Raw genomic sequence first — 24,333 nt, 5'->3', positions numbered from 1 at the left:
GGTTAGGTTAACTAAAATTGTGACTACTAGACTTTTTACGATATTTTTTTTACAGTCCCGTCTCCGACCTAGGGTACTCACTTAGAGCGAATATCACTTAGACCGAATTTCACTTAGACCGAATTTCACAGCAGAGCGAGGCACATCTAGTGAGCAAATAAAACGTAAATTGATAAGAATGTCGCTTAGTGCTTACTGTGTTTTATGATTAGACAGCCGAGTAGTTGTATATGTGATGAGATTATGAATTCAAATTATTGTGATTCCTGCATAATTGATGTAAGTATATTATCTTCCTTCCTATATTACGTATATTATATTATATTATTTCATAACAAACGCGATCGCGGTAATGAGTACGACTGCAGACAACGTTTCCTTTGGGTTTTTTTTATTTTTGTTCATATTCATCTGTTTCGCGATTTTTACGTCCCAACTGTTGCGTAGTACGTGTATTTCGAAAGCTGTTCGTATACGTCTTGTTCACATATCTTTTTCGTGTAATTGTGAACGGTGATTAATATTGCGGACGCCGAAAGATTCTATTGCTTTTGCTTAGATTTTCGCGCATAATTACATTGATGTTTCATTCATAGTCCAGTATTTATTAACCAATATACCTACAATACTGTATTTGATTAAACAAATTGTATTATATCGTTGTATATGTATTTATATTTTCATGCTGTTGTCGGTAGCTTAACCTTTAGTTCTGTAATAACGCAAAAATAAAGAAACCAAAAATAAGAATAATTAAAAATATAGTTAACAGTAATTGTAAAAATATTAATATGTTGATTAATATTTTTGTTTTTAAAAGTAATTGTTTTGATTTAAGCGAAGTAGTTTAAATAAATTGTATCGGCAATCACAAGGGACACAAGCCTTGAATGATTGCCTCAAATATATTTATAAGTTATTAGAAATTTATCGATTATTTTAGCCTATGTTTATCACTCTAAATTTGCGGAATCACCTTCCTCCTGATGGTCGGAGGGTTCTCGAGGTCGAGCTTCGAGAACGATCAAGTAAACTCTATAATACTATTATTGTTTAAATATGGATGCGCATGCACCTTACCTTGTCCGCAGCTGTCTGTGGTTGCAGTCGACGTAACAAGGATAGAATTTATTAAATTTTTAGCACTCAAAAAAAGAATAACTAAACACTTTAAAAATTTCGTTTGTGTGAGAAAAGAAACAGTAAAGTTGTCGTAGGCAATGTCTTTTGAGTGTGTTGTGTGTAAGTCTGCTGTGCTCCTGCACTTGTCTGTCTGGGTGGTGCTCATGCACTTATATGTTTTGGATGTGCTCATGCACTTCTCGCCATGGAGGGTGCTCATGCACTGATGAGAGGAGACGATTTAGGCCAGGTCCGCCAGAGTCATCGGCGGCCCGATCAAAGGTGTCGGTGTCCCCAAGAAAATTGTCTTTTTCCTGGTGTGAAAGCGACCCTGACCGGACCATCCCCCGTCTCCGGCGGCACATGAAAGAAGTTGCATGTGTTGCTGCGCTGTACCGTTATAATCCCGTACAGTGTCCTGTACGAGACTAGATAATAGGAATCGTTCCAATCACCAGTGACATGATTTATTGGGGTTATTTTAGATTTTATTACATGCGTACGACAACTCGACCGTTATATATTTTATTAAATGAAAATAACGAATTTACAAAATTTATGATATGTAAATTTGAACATATCATTACATCCACCCTACGCTTTTTTGTGTTGTGCCCTCACAACACCACTCGTGGTAGAGTGTCAGCGTGATACAATAATTGAGATTTTAGAGAAAGAGAAAAAATTAAAATTCAAAAGTTAAAAGTTTAAAAGTTGTAATATAAAGCAAACGGGTAATGTTTTATTTTTGTTTTATACAAAATTAAAGGGTTAATGATAATATGATTAGAGCTTGTACATGTAATATTGGAATAGTGTGAGTGCAAATTTGAGGCTTGAGTTTTCTTCCACTCCTATTCCAATATTGCTCTAATTGTGTTAATTTAAAAAAAAAAATTTTTTATTTGTGAATTGAATTTTCTAACTGGTGGATTATAATGATTGCTTTACAATTTTATTTGTTTGACATAATATGATATTAAAAATTGTACATTCTCTTGTTATTGCTTAATTTCTAATTTTGTATTCTAACTTATTAGCTAGAGCTTATGTCTAATAATAGTAAATGACTCTATATATATATTTTTCTATATTCTATCTACGTTTATTTTTTATATGATAAATCTTGATTGTGTCTTAATAATAATTTGTCTAATTTGAATTTTTTGTATTTTATTATAGTTTCTTTGTTGTTTATTTATTTTTATTTCTGTTTTAGTATTATTTATATCTGTCTTAGGAATGGTCTTTCTATACTTATATTAACTTAACTAAGGTTAGTTTATAACTTATATTAGGTTGTTTGTCCTTAACATTTTTTTTTTTTTTTTTTTTTATTAATTGCAATGACAATTGTGGTTTAACTTATACTATTGGTTAGTTAGGGTTAATGTTTTTTACATTTTTTTTTTGATTTGGGTATAAACAAATGTGGTTTAACTTAAACTATTGATTAGTTGGGGTTAAAAAATTTTTTACAATTTCTTTTTTGATTTGGGTATAAATAGCTGTGACTTAACTTATATTACTGGTTAGTTAGGGTTAAAAGAATTTTTACATTTTTTTTTTTTTTCTTTATTTGTGTATAAACAATTGTGGTTTAACTTAAACTACTGATAAGTTAGGGTTAATTTTTTTTTACATTTTTTTTTTTTTTTTTTTTTTAAAATTATTAATTGTTAAAAAATAAAACAATTATTAAACAATAATCAACTTAATTTTTTACTAACTTAGATTAGGTTATTTTTTTTTTTTTTATATATTGCAATAACACTCATGGTTTACCTTATACTTATAAATAGTTAATGTTATATTTTTTTACACAGTTTTTTTTTTTGATGTGGGTACAAACAATTATGACTTAATGTTTTAACTTAACTTAAGTTATTTTTTACAATTTTTGTATTGATGTACAAACAATTGTGACTTACTAATTTTATTTTACTTATACTAGTTTTGAACTATGCTATTATGTTTTTTGTAAATATTTATTATATAATTATAATAACTTAAACTAATTTAATTAATGGAATCTGGTGATTTTTGTATATATAATGTATTAGCGGATTCTGTCAATTTTTTATTATTATTATTTTTTTATATATATGGTTTTGTTTGATATTATTTATATAATATTATCATTGTTTTTCGTATCTTTGGTATTTAAGTTATTTGTTAGACAATTTCCATCACTGAGAAAATTTTTTGTTTTATGCATAGAAAATATGTTATAGGCTTTATTTTTAGGCTGCATGTCATTTGTTTTATTTTATTTTATTATTACTATTTTTAAAAAAAGTATGAATGTTATTAATTATTTCAGTGTGTTCTTTTGATTTCCAATTTTGTGTTATATTTTCTTCATCTTTGTGATATATATATATATCAATGTTAGTATTTTCAAATTCTGAATATATTAATTGTTTTATTATAGACCAGCTAAATTCGTGTGGTCCTGAAATTAGGGTGGGTATTGCTATTTTTAAAATATAGTCTTATAGCTTCAAGTTTTAGGTTATGAACTGAAGTTTTTAGATCTTCATATTTAGGCTTGTGATAATATAATTTTTTTGTTATTAAATGAAATATAGTTTTATTATTATTGTTTATGGGTATGGTGTTTCCTACATTTAATTCTTGTAATGCAAGTTGTGGACTAGTATCACCATATACTTTGCATATTAAATTTGTATTCCCTTATTCATTTTAAGGTCTGCAGATATACAGTGAGCTATCGCAAAGTTATCTGGGCAGTTAAATATGCTACCTTTTAATTCTTTGATATTATTGGTATTATTTGTGCAATATAATGTATTAGTGTTATTAATTTTCAATTGAGTATTTATATTATTATTTAAGATAATATTATTGTTTTTGAAATCAATTAAAGCATTGTTTTTGATCAAGAAATCATTTCCAAGTATAATTAAACTGGATAAATTTTTTACTACATGGATATCTACATCGAAGTTTTATTGTTAATATTGATTTTTATCTTGGTTATACCGATCGCGCTTATTGGTTTATTATCCGCTCCTAATAGCTGCATTGCACTAGGCATTATTGTATATTCGTTTGTTAGTAATTCTTGTCTAATACAGCATATGTTTGCTCCCGTGTCAATTGTTATTGGTGTTAATTTATCGTTAAATATGGCCTTTATGTGCAATGTATTTGATATACTATCTATTTTATTTGCTTTTTGAATTATGTCTCCTGCCGTTAAGTTTTTACTACTAACAACTGGATTTAACTGATTTTACTTTTTTTGTTTTATTTACATATAAACTACAATTATTAGCCAAATGTCCGAATTTATTACAAATTTGGCATACAAGGCGGGGTTTATCTTTGAAATAACATTTATTTTCAGAATGATTGTTTTTTAAGCAAATTGAACATTGCCTTTTTTGGGTTATGAAGTTACTGTAATTATAAGGTTGGTTATGAAATCGAGTTTTAGTGTTAGGAGCATTGGGTATAAAGTTGATTTTATTTATTATTTGTTTTGAGACGTTGTAATTAACGGGGAATAATTATCAGTTGTATTAATTCTGCATTTGGTGTTTTATACACATTATTAGTTGAGCGACAATTTATTGCAGAATGTCCAAATTTGTTGCATAATTGACATGTTATATGTGCTGAATTATTATTTTATAGTTAATGTTATAATCATTGTTGGTATCGTTATCATTATTATATCTAAGGGTTGAATTATTTTTTGTGAATTCATGTATATTATTAAAAAAAATTCTTGTTGGTTGTTATTGTTTATCTGATATGAGATTAATTGCTCTACAGTTGTTTTTAAATTTTCGATTTCGTCACGTAATTTGTTGATTTCATTATCTTTTATTAAGTCAATTGTATTTATTTTTTGTGTTTTATTTTGTATTATTTCTGATTCAATTTCAAATGGGCTTTTATTTATACTTCCCGTGGTCATGAATTCTATAAGTTCACATTTACGAATATTTCTTTTTAATTCATCTAGTGTTTTATTTTCTAATATTCCTATGCATCTTAATATGTCGGGCTTTAAACCTTTTAAAATATTTCTTACTATTTCTCCTGTGACATATGTTTGTCTATTCGCCTACACAATGATTCTACTTCATTAATGTAAGAGACGCTTTGTTCATCAGGAAGTGTTTACGTTTTCGAGTATTAATCTAAGCATATCAATTTGGAAAATAGGTTCAAATTCTAATCTAAACTTTTTTTCAAAATCAGACCATTGAATATTTTCAAAAGTATCCAAAATATTGTCATAGAATGTGAGAGCAGTGCCTTCTAAAAATATAGAAATATATTGAAATTTTTCGTTTTCCGACCAATCGTTAATTATTGCTGCTCTTTTATATTTTTTAAGAAAGAATCAATGCTTTCAGATATATTGCCTGAAAATTTTCCAGGTTTAAAGAAAGGTTTCTATTGTCACCCATTTCTAATTTTATATTTGATTTATATTTTTATGTTGTTAATTATTGTGTTAGTATAATGTTTTTATAAAGCATTTAAGATTGTATAGTTTATTTATTATACAATAAACATAAATAAATTATTGTGTAAATATATATGTATAATATATTATTCATAAGTATTAAAAGCAAACAGAATAGTTAAATTAAAATGTTTTACTTATTAAATACTAGAAATATTGTCTGTTAATCTTATAATATATAATGATCATTCAAATATATATTATAATTATAACATGCGCTCATGCACACAAGTATATATAAATAATAAATATATTTTTTTTTTTTGTATTAAATGCTTGTAAATTCTCTAAGACTTACAAGTATATATATTATTATTATTTTTTTTTTTTTATGATATTATGATATTTACGGGTTAAAATAAAAAAGAAGTAAGATTTTCTTAAAATTTAATTTGATTATATCCCGTTTTTAATTAGTTATATATTTATATATACTTTTTTTTTTTTACTTATGTTAGTAATATGATATATAAGATAACTAAGTATTTTAGTAAAGTGTACTTGATCAATTCTCAGTTTATTTGAAAAAATGAACTGAACTTCTGTTGGGCGCCACTTTGTAATAACGCAAAAATAAAGAAACCAAAAATAAGAATAATTAAAAATATAGTTAACAGTAATTGTAAAAATATTAATATGTTGATTATATTTTTGTTTTTAAAAGTAATTGTTTTGATTTAAGCGAAGTAGTAGTTTAAATAAATTGTATCGGCAATCACAAGGGACACAAGCCTTGAATGATTGCCTCAAATATATTTATAAGTTATTAGAAATTTATCGATTATTTTAGCCTATGTTTTATCACTCTAAATTTGCGGAATCACCTTCCTCCTGATGGTCGGAGGGTTCTCGAGGTCGAGCTTCGAGAACGATCAAGTAAACTCTATAATACTATTATTGTTTAAATATGGATGCGCATGCACCTTACCTTGTCCGCAGCTGTCTGTGGTTGCAGTCGACGTAACAAGGATAGAATTTATTAAATTTTTTAGCACTCAAAAAAGAAATAACTAAACACTTTAACAAATTTCGTTGTAGAAAAAGAAACAGTAAAGTTGTCGTAGGCAATGTCTTTTGAGTGGTTGTGTGTAAGTCTGCTGTGCTCCTGCACTTGTCTGTCTGGGTGGTGCTCATGCACTTATATGTTTTGGATGTGCTCATGCACTTCTCGCCATGGAGGGTGCTCATGCACTGATGAGAGGAGACGATTTAGGCCAGGTCCGCCAGAGTCATCGGCGGCCCGATCAAAGGTGTCGGTGTCCCCAAAGAAAATTGTCTTTTCCCTGGTGAAAGCGACCCTGACCGGACCATCCCCCGTCTCCGGCGGCACATGAAAGAAGTTGCATGTGTTGCGCTGTACCGTTATAATCCCGTACAGTGTCCTGTACGAGACTAGATAATAGGAATCGTTCCAATCACCAGTGACATGATTTATTGGGGTTATTTTAGATTTTATTACATGCGTACGACAACTCGACCGTTATATATTTTATTAAATGAAAATAACGAATTTACAAAATTTATGATATGTAAATTTGAACATATCATTACAGTTCTATATAGAAATCTGTGATATGATTACTAGACTTATTACGATATTATTTTAAAGTCGTGTCTCTGACTTTGGATACTCACTTATAGCGAGTTACGAGGCTGCTAGTAATATTTTAATGTTTTTCCAATAATTTGTAATTGGGAATAATAATGATACGTATTTTTTTTTAGATTAAAGACTGTGATCCTTTGATAATTAAAAAAAAAAAATAAAAACAAAATGAAAATCATATGTTTCATGATTATTATTTTATCGTGTATATCATTAAATTTAGTAAGTACTAAGTTTATAGAATATATAAAAATTATTATTATATTTCTTTTTTTATTCTCCACAGAACAGATCAATATTTAACCAAAAACAGAAAAAAGATACTAAAATTGAATTAGATGAAATAAACCGAGCAGTGATGGCTGGCGCCCTGGCAGCGGAAAAAATATATAATTCTCTAAAGACCCATTTCAAACCGGACAACCCAACAAATAGTGAAAATAGTCCTGCAAAATGCAAAAAGATCAAGTCGTCCTACAATATGAATAATAAAACTAAAACAAATTCAAAAATTGGGAAGACCGACACATATCCTTGCAGTATAGTAAAGTAATAAGTAAAGAAATTGGTATTCTATGTATTCTGACGACGGTTTCCAAGTTACAGTTAAATATAATGCTCTGAAGACCCATTTTATAATAGCGAGTTACATGGCTGTGAGTTATATTATAATGTTTTTCCAATAATTTGTAAATGGAAATAATAATGTTTCAAATTTTTTTTTAGATTGAAGACTGTGATCCTTTGATATTTAAAAAAAAAAATAGTAACAAAAACAAAATGAAAATCATATGTTTCATGATTATTATTTTATCGTGTATATCATTAAGTTTAGTAAGTACTAAGTTAATAGAGTATATAAAAATTATTATTATATTTCTTTTTTTATTCACCACAGAACAGATCAATATTTAACCAAAAACAGCAAAAAGATACTAATATTGAATTAGATGAAATAAACAGAGCAGTGATGGCTGGCGCCCTGGCAGCGGAAAAATTATATAATTCTCTGAAGACCCATTTCAAACCGTACAACCCAACTAATAATGCAAATAGTCCTGTAAATGCAAAAAGATCGTCGTCCTACAATACGAATAATAAAACTAAAAATAATTATAAAAATAATAATTATAATTTAACTATTAATTATATTAATAATAACTATTATTATAGTACCTCAACTGAGGAGAATCCTTAAACCAAAAGATGGAGGTAACAATGAGTTGTTAAAAGTTAAATTTAATTTTATTGAACAGGTTTGTTACCAATTTATTCTTTTTAATTATATATTTTTTATTTTTATTACGTTGGAAACGCCAATATCAGAATATTCATTATTCACTAAATGGCATAATAATATAATCTACATTTTGCTTTTAAAAATCAATAGTATATTAGTGCAATTGTAATAAAAAACATTACGATATTCTTTTTAAAGTCGTGTCTCTGACCTTGGGTACTCACTTATAGCGAGTTACGTGGCTGTTAGTTATATTATAATGTTTTTCCAATAATTTGTAACTGGAAATAATAATGTTTCGTTTTTTTTTTAGATTGAAGACTGTGATCCTTTGATAATTAAAAAAAAAATAGTAACAAAAACAAAATGAAAATCATATGTTTCATGATTATTATTTTATCGTGTATATCATTAAGTTTAGTAAGTACTAAGTTTATAGAGTATATAAAAATTATTATTATATTTCTTTTTTTATTCACCACAGAACAGATCAATATTTAACCAAAAACAGCAAAAAGATTCTAAAATTGAATTAGATGAAATAAACCGAGCAGTGATGGCTGGCGCCCTGGCAGCAGAAAAAATATATAATTCTCTAAAGACCCATTTCAAACCGGACAACCCAACAAATAATGAAAATAGTCCTGTAAAATGCAAAAAGATCAAGTCGTCCTACAATATGAATAATAAAACTAAAACAAATTCAAAAATTGGGAAGACCGACACATATCCTTGCAGTATAGTAAAGTAATAAGTAAAGAAATTGGTATTCTATGTATTCTGACGACGGTTTCCAAGTTACATGGCTGTTAGTTATATTATAATGTTTTTCCAATAATTTGTAAATGGAAATAATAATGTTTCGTATTTTTTTTAGATTGAAAACTGTGATCCTTTGATAATTAAAAAAAAAATAATAACAAACACAAAATGAAAATCATATGTTTCATGATTATTATTTTATCGTGTATATCATTTAGTTTAGTAAGTACTAAGTTTATAGAATATATAAAATTATTATTATATTTCTTTTTTTATTCTCCACAGAACAGATCAATATTAACCAAAAACAGAAAAAGATATCAAAATTGAATTAGAACAAAAAAACCAAGCATTGATGGCTGGCGCCCTGGCAGTGGAAAAATTATATAATGCACTGAAGACCCATTTTATTAGAAATGTGTGATGATTACTAGACTTATTACGATATTCTTTTTAAAGTCGTGTCTCTGACCTTGGGTACTCACTTAGAGCGAGTTACATGGCTGTTAGTTATATTATAATGTTTTTCCAAGAATTTGTAACTGGAAATAATAATGTTTCGTATTTTTTTTTAGATTGAAGACTGTGATCCTTTGATAATTAAAAAAAAAAAATAGTACAAAAACAAAATGAAAATCATATGTTTCATGATTATTATTTTATCGTGTATATCATTAAGTTTAGTAAGTACTAAGTTAATAGAGTATATAAAAATTATTATTATATTTCTTTTTTTATTCACCACAGAACAGATCAATATTTAACCAAAAACAGCAAAAAGATACTAATATTGAATTAGATGAAATAAACAGAGCAGTGATGGCTGGCGCCCTGGCAGCGGAAAAATTATATAATTCTCTGAAGACCCATTTCAAACCGTACAACCCAACTAATAATGCAAATAGTCCTGTAAATGCAAAAAGATCGTCGTCCTACAATACGAATAATAAAACTAAAAATAATTATAAAATAATAATTATAATTTAACTATTAATATTATAATAATAACTATTATTATAGTACCTCAACTGAGGAGAATCCTTAAACCAAAAGATGGAGGTAACAATGAGTTGTTAAAAGTTAAATTTAATTTTATTGAACAGGTTTGTTACCAATTTATTCTTTTTAATTATATATTTTTTATTTTTATTACGTTGGAAACGCCAATATCAGAATATTCATTATTCACTAAATGGCATAATAATATAATCTACATTTTGCTTTTAAAAATCAATAGTATATTAGTGCAATTGTAATAAAAAACATTACGATATTCTTTTTAAAGTCGTGTCTCTGACCTTGGGTACTCACTTATAGCGAGTTACGTGGCTGTTAGTTATATTATAATGTTTTTCCAAGAATTTGTAACTGGAAATAATAATGTTTCGTATTTTTTTTTAGATTGAAGACTGTGATCCTTTGATAATTAAAAAAAAAAATAGTAACAAAAACAAAATGAAAATCATATGTTTCATGATTATTATTTTATCGTGTATATCATTAAGTTTAGTAAGTACTAAGTTTATAGAGTATATAAAAATTATTATTATATTTCTTTTTTTATTCACCACAGAACAGATCAATATTTAACCAAAAACAGCAAAAAGATTCTAAAATTGAATTAGATGAAATAAACCGAGCAGTGATGGCTGGCGCCCTGGCAGCAGAAAAAATATATAATTCTCTAAAGACCCATTTCAAACCGGACAACCCAACAAATAATGAAAATAGTCCTGTAAAATGCAAAAAGATCAAGTCGTCCTACAATATGAATAATAAAACTAAAACAAATTCAAAAATTGGGAAGACCGACACATATCCTTGCAGTATAGTAAAGTAATAAGTAAAGAAATTGGTATTCTATGTATTCTGACGACGGTTTCCAAGTTACATGGCTGTTAGTTATATTATAATGTTTTTCCAATAATTTGTAAATGGAAATAATAATGTTTCGTATTTTTTTTTAGATTGAAAACTGTGATCCTTTGATAATTAAAAAAAAAAATAATAACAAACACAAAATGAAAATCATATGTTTCATGATTATTATTTTATCGTGTATATCATTTAGTTTAGTAAGTACTAAGTTTATAGAATATATAAAAATTATTATTATATTTCTTTTTTTATTCTCCACAGAACAGATCAATATTTAACCAAAAACAGAAAAAAGATATCAAAATTGAATTAGAACAAAAAAACCAAGCATTGATGGCTGGCGCCCTGGCAGTGGAAAAATTATATAATGCTCTGAAGACCCATTTTATTAGAAATGTGTGATGTGATTACTAGACTTATTACGATATTCTTTTTAAAGTCGTGTTTCTGACCTTGGGTACTCACTTAGAGCGAGTTACATGGCTGTTAGTTATATTATAATGTTTTTCCAAGAATTTGTAACTGGAAATAATAATGTTTCGTATTTTTTTTTAGATTGAAGACTGTGATCCTTTGATAATTAAAAAAAAAAATAGTAACAAAAACAAAATGAAAATCATATGTTTCATGATTATTATTTTATCGTGTATATCATTAAGTTTAGTAAGTACTAAGTTTATAGAGTATATAAAAATTATTATTATATTTCTTTTTTTATTCACCACAGAACAGATCAATATTTAACCAAAAACAGCAAAAAGATTCTAAAATTGAATTAGATGAAATAAACCGAGCAGTGATGGCTGGCGCCCTGGCAGCAGAAAAAATATATAATTCTCTAAAGACCCATTTCAAACCGGACAACCCAACAAATAATGAAAATAGTCCTGTAAAATGCAAAAAGATCAAGTCGTCCTACAATATGAATAATAAAACTAAAACAAATTCAAAAATTGGGAAGACCGACACATATCCTTGCAGTATAGTAAAGTAATAAGTAAAGAAATTGGTATTCTATGTATTCTGACGACGGTTTCCAAGTTACATGGCTGTTAGTTATATTATAATGTTTTTCCAATAATTTGTAAATGGAAATAATAATGTTTCGTATTTTTTTTTAGATTGAAGACTGTGATCCTTTGATAATTAAAAAAAAAAATAATAACAAAAACAAAATGAAAATCATATGGTTCATGATTATTATTTTATCGTGTATATCATTTAGTTTAGTAAGTACTAAGTTTATAGAATATATAAAAATTATTATTATATTTCTTTTTTTATTCTCCACAGAACAGATCAATATTTAACCAAAAACAGAAAAAAGATATCAAAATTGAATTAAAACAAAAAAACCAAGTATTGATGGCTGGCGCCCTGGCAGTGGAAAAATTATATAATGCTCTGAAGACCCATTTTATTAGAAATGTGTGATGTGATTACTAGACTTAATACGATATTCTTTTTAAAGTCGTGTCTCTGAACTTGGGTACTCACTTATAGCGAGTTACATGGCTGTTAGTTATATTATAATGTTTTTCCAAGAATTTGTAACTGGAAATAATAATGTTTCGTATTTTTTTTCAGATTGAAGACTGTGATCCTTTGATAATTAAAAAAAAAAATAGTAACAAAAACAAAATGAAAATCATATGTTTCATGATTATTATTTTATCGTGTATATCATTAAGTTTAGTAAGTACTAAGTTAATAGAGTATATAAAAATTATTATTATATTTCTTTTTTATTCACCACAGAACAGATCAATATTTAATCAAAAACAGCAAAAAGATACTAAAATTGAATTAGATGAAATAAACAGAGCAGTGATGGCTGGCGTCCTTCAGCGGAAAAATTATATAATTCTCTGAAGACCCATTTCAAACCGGACAACCCAACAAATAATGCAAATAGTCCTGAAATGCAAAAAGATCGTCGTCCTACAATACGAATAATAAAACTAAAAATAGTTATAAAAATAATAATTATAATTTAACTATTAATTATATTAATAATAACTATTATTATAGTACCTCAACTGAAGAGAATACTTAAACCAAAAGATGGAGGTAACAATGAGTTGTTAAAAGTTAAATTTAATTTTATTGAACAGGTTTGTTACCCATTTATTCTTTTTAATTATATATTTTCTATTTTTATTACGTTGGAAACGCCAATATCAGAATATTCATAATTCACTAAATGGCATAATAATATAATCTACATTTTGCTTTTAAAAATCAATAGTATATTAGTGCAATTGTAATAAAAAACATTACAATATTCTTTTTAAAGTCGTGTCTCTGACCTTGGATACTCACTTATAGCGAGTTACGTGGCTGCTAGTTATATTATAATGTTTTTCCAATAATTTGTAACTGGAAATAATAATATTTCGTATTTTTTTTTTTAGATTGAAGAGTGTGATCCTTTGATAATTAAAAAAAAAAATAGTAACAAAAACAAAATGAAAATCATATGGTTCATGATTATTATTTTATCGTGTATTTCATTTAGTTTAGTAAGTACTAAGTTTATAGAATATATAAAAATTATTATTATATTTCTTTTTTTATTCTCCACAGAACAGATCAATATTTAACCAAAAACAGCAAAAAGATACTAAAATTGAATTAGATGAAATAAACCGAGCAGTGATGGCTGGCGTCCTTCAGCGGAAAAATTATATAATTCTCTGAAGACCCATTTCAAACCGGACAACCCAACAAATAATGCAAATAGTCCTGTAAAATGCAAAAAGATCAAGTCGTCCTACAATATGAATAATAAAACTAAAACAAATTCAAAAATTGGGAAGACCGACACATATCCTTGCAGTATAGTAAAGTAATAAGTAAAGAAATTGGTATTCTATGTATTCTGACGACGGTTTCCAAGTTACAGTTAAATATAATGCTCTGAAGACCCATTTTATAATAGCGAGTTACATGGCTGTTAGTTATATTATAATGTTTTTCCAATAATTTGTAAATGGAAATAATAATGTTTCGTATTTTTTTTTAGATTGAAGACTGTGATCCTTTGATAATTAAAAAAAAAAATAATAACAAACACAAAATGAAAATCATATGTTTCATGATTATTATTTTATCGTGTATATCATTTAGTTTAGTAAGTACTAAGTTTATAGAATATATAAAAATTATTATTATATTTCTTTTTTTATTCTCCACAGAACAGATCAATATTTAACCAAAAACAGAAAAAAGATATCAAAATTGAATTAGAACAAAAAAACCAAGTATTGATGGCTGGCGCCCTGGCAGTGGAAAAATTATATAATGCTCTGAAGACCCATTTTATAATAGCGAGTTACATGGCTGTTAGTTATATTATAATGTTTTTCCAATAATTTGTAACTGGAAATAATAATGTTTCGTATTTTTTTTTTAGATTGAAGACTGTGATCCTTTGATTATTAAAAAAAAAATATAACAAAAACAAAATGAAAATCATATGTTTCATGATTATTATTTTATCGTGTATATCATTAAGTTTAGTAAGTACTAAGTTGATAGAGAGTATATAAAAATTATTATTATATTTCTTTTTTATTCACACAGAACAGATCAATATTTAACCAAAACAGCAAAAAGATATCAAAATTGAATTAGAACAAAAAAACCAAGTATTGATGGCTGGCGCCCTGGCAGTGGAAAAATTATATAATGCTCTGAAGACCCATTTTATAGAAATGTGTGATGTGATTACTAGACTTATTACGATATTCTTTTTAAAGTCGGTCTCTGAACTTGGGTACTCACTTATAGCGAGTTACATGGCTGTTAGTTATATTATAATGTTTTTCCAAGAATTTGTAACTGGAAATAATAATGTTTCGTATTTTTTTTTAGATTGAAGAGTGATCCTTTGATAATTAAAAAAAAAAATAGTAACAAAAACAAAATGAAAATCATATGGTTCATGATTATTATTTTATCGTGTATTTCATTTAGTTTAGTAAGTACTAAGTTTATAGAATATATAAAAATTATTATTATATTTCTTTTTTTTATTCTCCACAGAACAGATCAATATTTAACCAAAAACAGAAAAAAGATATCAAAATTGAATTAGATCAAAAAAACCAAGCATTGATGGCTGGCGCCCTGGCAGTGGAAAAATTATATAATGCTCTGAAGACCCATTTTATAATAGCGAGTTACATGGCTGTTAGTTATATTATAATGTTTTTCCAATAATTTGTAACTGGAAATAATAATGTTTCGTATTTTTTTTTAGATTGAAGACTGTGATCCTTTGATAATTAAAAAAAAAAATAGTAACAAAAACAAAATGAAAATCATATGTTTCATGATTATTATTTTATCGTGTATATCATTAAGTTTAGTAAGTACTAAGTTTATAGAGTATATAAAAATTATTATTATATTTCTTTTTTTATTCACCACAGAACAGATCAATATTTAACCAAAAACAGCAAAAAGATACTAAAATTGAATTAGATGAAATAAACCGAGCAGTGATGGCTGGCGTCCTTCAGCGGAAAAATTATATAATTCTCTGAAGACCCATTTCAAACCGGACAACCCAACAAATAATGCAAATAGTCCTGTAAAATGCAAAAAGATCAAGTCGTCCTACAATATGAATAATAAAACTAAAACAAATTCAAAAATTGGGAAGACCGACACATATCCTTGCAGTATAGTAAAGTAATAAGTAAAGAAATTGGTATTCTATGTATTCTGACGACGGTTTCCAAGTTACAGTTAAATATAATGCTCTGAAGACCCATTTTATAATAGCGAGTTACTTGGCTGTTAGTTATATTATAATGTTTTTCCAATAATTTGTAAATGGAAATAATAATGTTTCGTATTTTTTTTTAGATTGAAGACTGTGATCCTTTGATAATTAAAAAAAAAAATAGTAACAAAAACAAAATGAAAATCATATGTTTCATGATTATTATTTTATCGTGTATATCATTAAGTTTAGTAAGTACTAAGTTAATAGAGTATATAAAAATTATTATTATATTTCTTTTTTATTCACCACAGAACAGATCAATATTTAACCAAAAACAGCAAAAAGATACTAAAATTGAATTAGATGAAATAAACAGAGCAGTGATGGCTGGCGTCCTTGCAGCGGAAAAATTATATAATTCTCTGAAGACCCATTTCAAACCGGACAACCCAACAAATAATGCAAATAGTCCTGAAATGCAAAAAGATCGTCGTCCTACAATACGAATAATAAAACTAAAAATAGTATAAAATAAAAATAATAATATAATTTAACTATTAATTATATTAATAATAACTATTATTATAGTACCTCAACTGAGGAGAATACTTAAACCAAAAGATGGAGGTAACAATGAGTTGTTAAAAGTTAAATTTAATTTTATTGAACAGGTTTGTTACCCATTTATTCTTTTTAATTATATATTTTTTATTTTATTACGTTGGAAACACCAATATCAGAATATTCATAATTCACTAAATGGCATAATAATATAATCTACATTTTGCTTTTAAAATCAATAGTATATTAGTGCAATTGTAATAAAAAAAACATTACGATATTCTTTTTAAAGTCGTGTCTCTGACCTTGGATACTCACTTATAGCGAGTTACGTGGCTGCTAGTTATATTATAATTTTTTCCAATAATTTGTAACTGGAAATAATAATGTTTCGTATTTTTTTTAGATTGAAGACTGTGATCCTTTGATAATTAAAAAAAAAAATAATAACAAAAACAAAATGAAAATCATATGGTTCATGATTATTATTTTATCGTGTATATCATTTAGTTTAGTAAGTACTAAGTTTATAGAATATATAAAAATTATTATTATATTTCTTTTTTATTCTCCACAGAACAGATCAATATTTAACCTAAAACAGAAAAAAGATCAAAATTGAATTAGAACAAAAAAACCAAGTATTGATGGCTGGCGCCCTGGCAGTGGAAAAATTATATAATGCTCTGAAGACCCATTTTATTAGAAATGTGTGATGTGATTACTAGACTTATTACGATATTCTTTTTAAACTCGTGTCTCTGAACTTGGGTACTCACTTATAGCGAGTTACATGGCTGTTAGTTATATTATAATGTTTTTCCAAGAATTTGTAACTGGAAATAATAATGTTTCGTATTTTTTTTTAGATTGAAGAGTGTGATCCTTTGATAATTAAAAAAAAAAATAGTAACAAAAACAAAATGAAAATCATATGGTTCATGATTATTATTTTATCGTGTATTTCATTTAGTTTAGTAAGTACTAAGTTTATAGAATATATAAAAATTATTATTATATTTCTTTTTTTATACTCCACAGAACAGATCAATATTTAACCAAAAACAGAAAAAAGATATCAAAATTGAATTAGATCAAAAAAACCAAGCATTGATGGCTGGCGCCCTGGCAGTGGAAAAATTATATAATGCTCTGAAGACCCATTTTATAATAGCGAGTTACATGGCTGTTAGTTATATTATAATGTTTTTCCAATAATTTGTAACTGGAAATAATAATGTTTCGTATTTTTTTTTAGATTGAAGACTGTGATCCTTTGATAATTAAAAAAAAAAATAGTAACAAAAACAAAATGAAAATCATATGTTTCATGATTATTATTTTATCGTGTATATCATTAAGTTTAGTAAGTACTAAGTTTATAGAGTATATAAAAATTATTATTATATTTCTTTTTTTATTCACCACAGAACAGATCAATATTTAACCAAAAACAGCAAAAAGATACTAAAATTGAATTAGATGAAATAAACCGAGCAGTGATGGCTGGCGTCCTTCAGCGGAAAAATTATATAATTCTCTGAAGACCCATTTCAAACCGGACAACCCAACAAATAATGCAAATAGTCCTGTAAAATGCAAAAAGATCAAATCGTCCTACAATATGAATAATAAAACTAAAACAAATTCAAAAATTGGGAAGACCGACACATATCCTTGCAGTATAGTAAAGTAATAAGTAAAGAAATTGGTATTCTATGTATTCTGACGACGGTTTCCAAGTTACAGTTAAATATAATGCTCTGAAGACCCATTTTATAATAGCGAGTTACTTGGCTGTTAGTTATATTATAATGTTTTTCCAATAATTTGTAAATGGAAATAATAATGTTTCGTATTTTTTTTTAGATTGAAGACTGTGATCCTTTGATAATAAAAAAAATAATAAACAAACACAAAATGTAAATCATATGTTTCATGATTATTATTTTATCGTGTATATCATTTAGTTTAGTAAGTACTAAGTTTATAGAATATATAAAAATTATTATATTTCTTTTTTTATTCTCCACAGAACAGATCAATATTTAACCAAAAACAGAAAAAAGATATCAAAATTGAATTAGAACAAAAAAAAACAAGTATTGATGGCTGGCGCCTGGCCCAGTGGAAAAATTATATAATTCTCTGAAGACCCATCAAACCGGACAACCCAACAAATAATGCAAATAGTCCTGAATGCAAAAAGATCGTCGTCCTACAATACGAATAATAAAACTAAAAATAGTTATAAAAAAATAATTATAATTTAACTATTAATTATATTAATAATAACTATTATTATAGTACCTCAACTGAGGAGAATACTTAAACCAAAAGATGGAGGTAACAATGAGTTGTTAAAGTTAAAATTTAATTTTATTTTTGAACAGGTTTGTTACCCATTTATTCTTTTTAATTATATATTTTTTATTTTTATTACGTTGGAAACACCAATATCAGAATATTCATAATTCACTAAATGCATAATAATATAATCTACATTTTGCTTTTAAAAATCAATAGTATATTAGTGCAATTGTAATAAAAAACATTACGATATTCTTTTTAAAGTCGTGTCTCTGACCTTGGATACTCACTTATAGCGAGTTACGTGGCTGCTAGTTATATTATAATGTTTTTCCAATAATTTGTAACTGGAAATAATAATGTTTCGTATTTTTTTTTAGATTGAAGACTGTGATCCTTTGATATTTAAAAAAAAAAATAATAACAAAAACAAAATGAAAATCATATGGTTCATGATTATTATTTTATCGTGTATATCATTTAGTTTAGTAAGTACTAAGTTATAGAATATAATAAAAATTATTATTATATTTCTTTTTTTATTCTCCACAGAACAGATCAATATTTAACCAAAAACAGAAAAAAGATATCAAAATTGAATTAGATAAAAAACCAAGCATTGATGGCTGGCGCCCTGGCAGTGGAAAAAATTATATAATGCTCTGAAGACCCATTTTATAATAGCGAGTTACATGGCTGTTAGTTATATTATAATGTTTTTCCAATAATTTGTAACTGGAAATAATAATGTTTCGTATTTTTTTTTAGATTGAAGACTGTGATCCTTTGATAATTAAAAAAAAAATAGTAACAAAAACAAAATGAAAATCATATGTTTCATGATTATTATTTTATCGTGTATATCATTAAGTTTAGTAAGTACTAAGTTAATAGAGTATATAAAAATTATTATTATATTTCTTTTTATTCACCACAGAACAGATCAATATTTAACCAAAAACAGCAAAAAGATATCAAAATTGAATTAGAACAAAAAAACCAAGTATTGATGGCTGGCGCCCTGGCAGTGGAAAAATTATATAATGCTCTGAAGACCCATTTTATTAGAAATGTGTGATGTGATTACTAGACTTATTACGATATTCTTTTTAAAGTCGTGTCTCTGAACTTGGGTACTCACTTATAGCGAGTTACATGGCTGTTAGTTATATTATAATGTTTTTCCAAGAATTTGTAACTGGAAATAATAATGTTTCGTATTTTTTTTAGATTGAAGAGTGTGATCCTTTGATAATTAAAAAAAAAAATAGTAACAAAAACAAAATGAAAATCATATGGTTCATGATTATTATTTTATCGTGTATTTCATTTAGTTTAGTAAGTACTAAGTTTATAGAATATATAAAAATTATTATTATATTTCTTTTTTTATTCTCCACAGAACAGATCAATATTTAACCAAAAACAGAAAAAAGATATCAAAATTGAATTAGATCAAAAAAACCAAGCATTGATGGCTGGCGCCCTGGCAGTGGAAAAATTATATAATTCTCTGAAGACCCATTTCAAACCGGACAACCCAACAAATAATGCAAATAGTCCTGTAAAATGCAAAAAGATCAAATCGTCCTACAATATGAATAATAAACTAAAACAATTCAAAAATTGGGAACCGACACATATCCTTGCAGTATAGTAAAGTAATAAGTAAAGAAATTGGTATTCTATGTATTCTGACGACGGTTTCCAAGTTACAGTTAAATATAATGCTCTGAAGACCCATTTTATAATAGCGAGTTACTTGGCTGTTAGTTATATTATAATGTTTTTCCAATAATTTGTAAATGGAAATAATAATGTTTCGTATTTTTTTTTAGATTGAAGACTGTGATCCTTTGATAATAAAAAAAAAAATAATAACAAACACAAAATGTAAATCATATGTTTCATGATTATTATTTTATCGTGTATATCATTTAGTTTAGTAAGTACTAAGTTTATAGAATATATAAAAATTATTATTATATTTCTTTTTTTATTCTCCACAGAACAGATCAATATTTAACCAAAAACAGAAAAAAGATATCAAAATTGAATTAGAACAAAAAAACCAAGTATTGATGGCTGGCGCCCTGGCAGTGGAAAAATTATATAATGCTCTGAAGACCCATTTTATAATAGCGAGTTACATGGCTGTTAGTTATATTATAATGTTTTTCCAATAATTTGTAACTGGAAATAATAATGTTTCGTATTTTTTTTTAGATTGAAGACTGTGATCCTTTGATAATTAAAAAAAAAAATAGTAACAAAAACAAAATGAAAATCATATGTTTCATGATTATTATTTTATCGTGTATATCATTAAGTTTAGTAAGTACTAAGTTAATAGAGTATATAAAAATTATTATTATATTTCTTTTTTATTCACCACAGAACAGATCAATATTTAACCAAAAACAGCAAAAAGATATCAAAATTGAATTAGAACAAAAAAACCAAGTATTGATGGCTGGCGCCCTGGCAGTGGAAAAATTATATAATGCTCTGAAGACCCATTTTATTAGAAATGTGTGATGTGATTACTAGACTTATTACGATATTCTTTTTAAAGTCGTGTCTCTGAACTTGGGTACTCACTTATAGCGAGTTACATGGCTGTTAGTTATATTATAATGTTTTTCCAAGAATTTGTAACTGGAAATAATAATGTTTCGTATTTTTTTTATTTTTTTTTAGATGAAGAGTGTGATCCTTTGATAATTAAAAAAAAAAATAGTAACAAAAACAAATGAAAATCATATGGTTCATGATTATTATTTTATCGTGTATTTCATTTAGTTTAGTAGTAAGTACTAAGTTTATAGAATATATAAAAATTATTATTATATTTCTTTTTTTATTCTCCACAGAACAGATCAATATTTAACCAAAAACAGAAAAAAGATATCAAAATTGAATTAGATCAAAAAAACCAAGCATTGATGGCTGGCGCCCTGGCAGTGGAAAAATTATATAATTCTCTGAAGACCCATTTCAAACCGGACAACCCAACAAATAATGCAAATAGTCCTGTAAAATGCAAAAAGATCAAATCGTCCTACAATATGAATAATAAAACTAAAACAAATTCAAAAATTGGGAAGACCGACACATATCCTTGCAGTATAGTAAAGTAATAAGTAAAGAAATTGGTATTCTATGTATTCTGACGACGGTTTCCAAGTTACAGTTAAATATAATGCTCTGAAGACCATTTTATAATAGCGAGTTACTTGGCTGTTAGTTATATTATAATGTTTTTCCAATAATTTGTAAATGGAAATAATAATGTTTCGTTTTTTTTTAGATTGAAGACTGTGATCCTTTGATAATAAAAAAAAAAATAATAACAAACACAAAATGTAAATCATATGTTTCATGATTATTTATTTATCGTGTATATCATTTAGTTTAGTAAGTACTAAGTTTTTATAGAATATATAAAAATTATTATTATATTTCTTTTTTTATTCTCCACAGAACAGATCAATATTTAACCAAAAACAGAAAAAAGATATCAAAATTGAATTAGAACAAAAAAACCAAGTATTGATGGCTGGCGCCCTGGCAGTGGAAAAATTATATAATGCTCTGAAGACCCATTTTATAATAGCGAGTTACATGGCTGTTAGTTATATTATAATGTTTTTCCAATAATTTGTAACTGGAAATAATAATGTTTCGTATTTTTTTTTAGATTGAAGACTGTGATCCTTTGATAATTAAAAAAAAAAATAGTAACAAAAACAAAATGAAAATCATATGTTTCATGATTATTATTTTATCGTGTATATCATTAAGTTTAGTAAGTACTAAGTTAATAGAGTATATAAAAATTATTATTATATTTCTTTTTTATTCACCACAGAACAGATCAATATTTAACCAAAAACAGCAAAAAGATACTAAAATTGAATTAGATGAAATAAACAGAGCAGTGATGGCTGGCGTCCTTGCAGCGGAAAAATTATATAATTCTCTGAAGACCCATTTCAAACCGGACAACCCAACAAATAATGCAAATAGTCCTGAAATGCAAAAAGATCGTCGTCCTACAATATGAATAATAAAACTAAAATAGTTATAAAAATAATAATTATAATTTAACTATTAATTATATTAATAATAACTATTATTATAGTACCTCAACTGAGGAGAATACTTAAACCAAAAGATGGAGGTAACAATGAGTTGTTAAAAGTTAAATTTAATTTTATTGAACAGGTTTGTTACCCATTTATTCTTTTTAATTATATATTTTTTATTTTTATTACGTTGGAAACACCAATATCAGAATATTCATAATTCACTAAATGGCATAATAATATAATCTACATTTTGCTTTTAAAAATCAATAGTATATTAGTGCAATTGTAATAAAAAACATTACGATATTCTTTTTAAAGTCGTGTCTCTGACCTTGGATACTCACTTATAGCGAGTTACGTGGCTGCTAGTTATATTATAATGTTTTTCCAATAATTTGTAACTGGAAATAATAATGTTTCGTATTTTTTTTTAGATTGAAGACTGTGATCCTTTGATAATTAAAAAAAAAAATAATAACAAAAACAAAATGAAAATCATATGGTTCATGATTATTATTTTATCGTGTATATCATTTAGTTTAGTAAGTACTAAGTTTATAGAATATATAAAAATTATTATTATATTTCTTTTTTTATTCTCCACAGAACAGATCAATATTTAACCTAAAACAGAAAAAAGATATCAAAATTGAATTAGAACAAAAAAACCAAGTATTGATGGCTGGCGCCCTGGCAGTGGAAAAATTATATAATGCTCTGAAGACCCATTTTATTAGAAATGTGTGATGTGATTACTAGACTTATTACGATATTCTTTTTAAAGTCGTGTCTCTGAACTTGGGTACTCACTTATAGCGAGTTACATGGCTGTTAGTTATATTATAATGTTTTTCCAAGAATTTGTAACTGGAAATAATAATGTTTCGTATTTTTTTTTAGATTGAAGAGTGTGATCCTTTGATAATTAAAAAAAAAAATAGTAACAAAAACAAAATGAAAATCATATGGTTCATGATTATTATTTTATCGTGTATTTCATTTAGTTTAGTAAGTACTAAGTTTATAGAATATATAAAAATTATTATTATATTTCTTTTTTTATTCTCCACAGAACAGATCAATATTTAACCAAAAACAGCAAAAAGATACTAAAATTGAATTAGATGAAATAAACCGAGCAGTGATGGCTGGCGCCCTGGCAGCGGAAAAAATATATAATTCTCTAAAGACCCATTTCAAACCGGACAACCCAACAAATAGTGAAAATAGTCCTGTAAAATGCAAAAAGATCAAGTCGTCCTACAATATGAATAATAAAACTAAAACAAATTCAAAAATTGTGAAGACCGACACATATCCTTGCAGTATAGTAAAGTAATAAGTAAAGAAATTGGTATTCTATGTATTCTGACGACGGTTTCCAAGTTACAGTTAAATATAATGCTAATCTACTATAGAATGGATAGCGCAGCCGTTGGCGTCGAGTGAACCAATTTATGTTTTATAATAAATAAATAAACTTACCTTTAAACAGTTCGTAAAAGCACTGTCTTTTTAATT

The 24,333-nt window shown here is 26.4% G+C and overlaps 1 protein-coding gene across 50 annotated transcripts; it reads left to right on the top strand.

Annotated features, from left to right (window-relative positions):
- Positions 1 to 96: 96 nt before the first annotated feature.
- On the top strand, positions 97 to 24,316 carry LOC126551489 (uncharacterized). 50 transcript variants are annotated; one of them, XM_050204973.1, is made up of 17 exons: positions 97 to 279; positions 7,355 to 7,457; positions 7,522 to 7,891; positions 7,962 to 8,069; positions 8,134 to 8,491; positions 8,789 to 8,895; positions 8,960 to 9,283; positions 11,205 to 11,312; positions 14,313 to 14,459; positions 17,281 to 17,388; positions 17,453 to 17,599; positions 17,670 to 17,777; positions 20,731 to 20,877; positions 20,948 to 21,055; positions 22,205 to 22,351; positions 22,422 to 22,529; positions 23,885 to 24,316. In XM_050204973.1, exons 7-17 carry the CDS (start codon positions 9,278 to 9,280, stop codon positions 24,149 to 24,151), a joined length of 1,401 nt encoding a protein of 466 aa, XP_050060930.1. In that variant the 5' UTR covers positions 97 to 279; positions 7,355 to 7,457; positions 7,522 to 7,891; positions 7,962 to 8,069; positions 8,134 to 8,491; positions 8,789 to 8,895; positions 8,960 to 9,277; the 3' UTR covers positions 24,152 to 24,316. The 50 variants fall into 50 exon arrangements, 48 of the variants coding, with proteins under 48 accessions (XP_050060930.1, XP_050060904.1, XP_050060906.1 ...); XM_050204947.1 differs by lacking the exons at positions 8,789 to 8,895; positions 8,960 to 9,283; positions 11,205 to 11,312 and adding exons at positions 12,703 to 12,810; positions 13,702 to 14,070; positions 14,141 to 14,248 and having other exon boundaries at positions 99 to 279; XM_050204949.1 differs by lacking the exons at positions 8,789 to 8,895; positions 8,960 to 9,283; positions 11,205 to 11,312 and adding exons at positions 11,671 to 11,778; positions 13,702 to 14,070; positions 14,141 to 14,248 and having other exon boundaries at positions 99 to 279.
- Positions 24,317 to 24,333: the final 17 nt, after the last annotated feature.

This window comes from Aphis gossypii, chromosome 3, assembly GCF_020184175.1.
Source record: "Aphis gossypii isolate Hap1 chromosome 3, ASM2018417v2, whole genome shotgun sequence".
Lineage (NCBI taxonomy): Eukaryota > Metazoa > Arthropoda > Insecta > Hemiptera > Aphididae > Aphis > Aphis gossypii.
This window is presented reverse-complemented; position numbering and strand designations above follow the sequence as displayed.

Excerpts from the sequence above, each read along its gene's own strand:
- LOC126551489 (XM_050204954.1), top strand. The coding sequence starts at position 7,811 with ATGTATTCTGACGACGGTTTCCAAGTTACAGTTAAATATAATGCTCTG. Across the intron at positions 20,878-20,947 it reads TAATAGCGAGTTACATGGCT|ATTGAAGACTGTGATCCTTT; the intron begins GTTAGTTATATT and ends ATTTTTTTTTAG. Across the intron at positions 22,352-22,421 it reads TAATAGCGAGTTACATGGCT|ATTGAAGACTGTGATCCTTT; the intron begins GTTAGTTATATT and ends ATTTTTTTTTAG.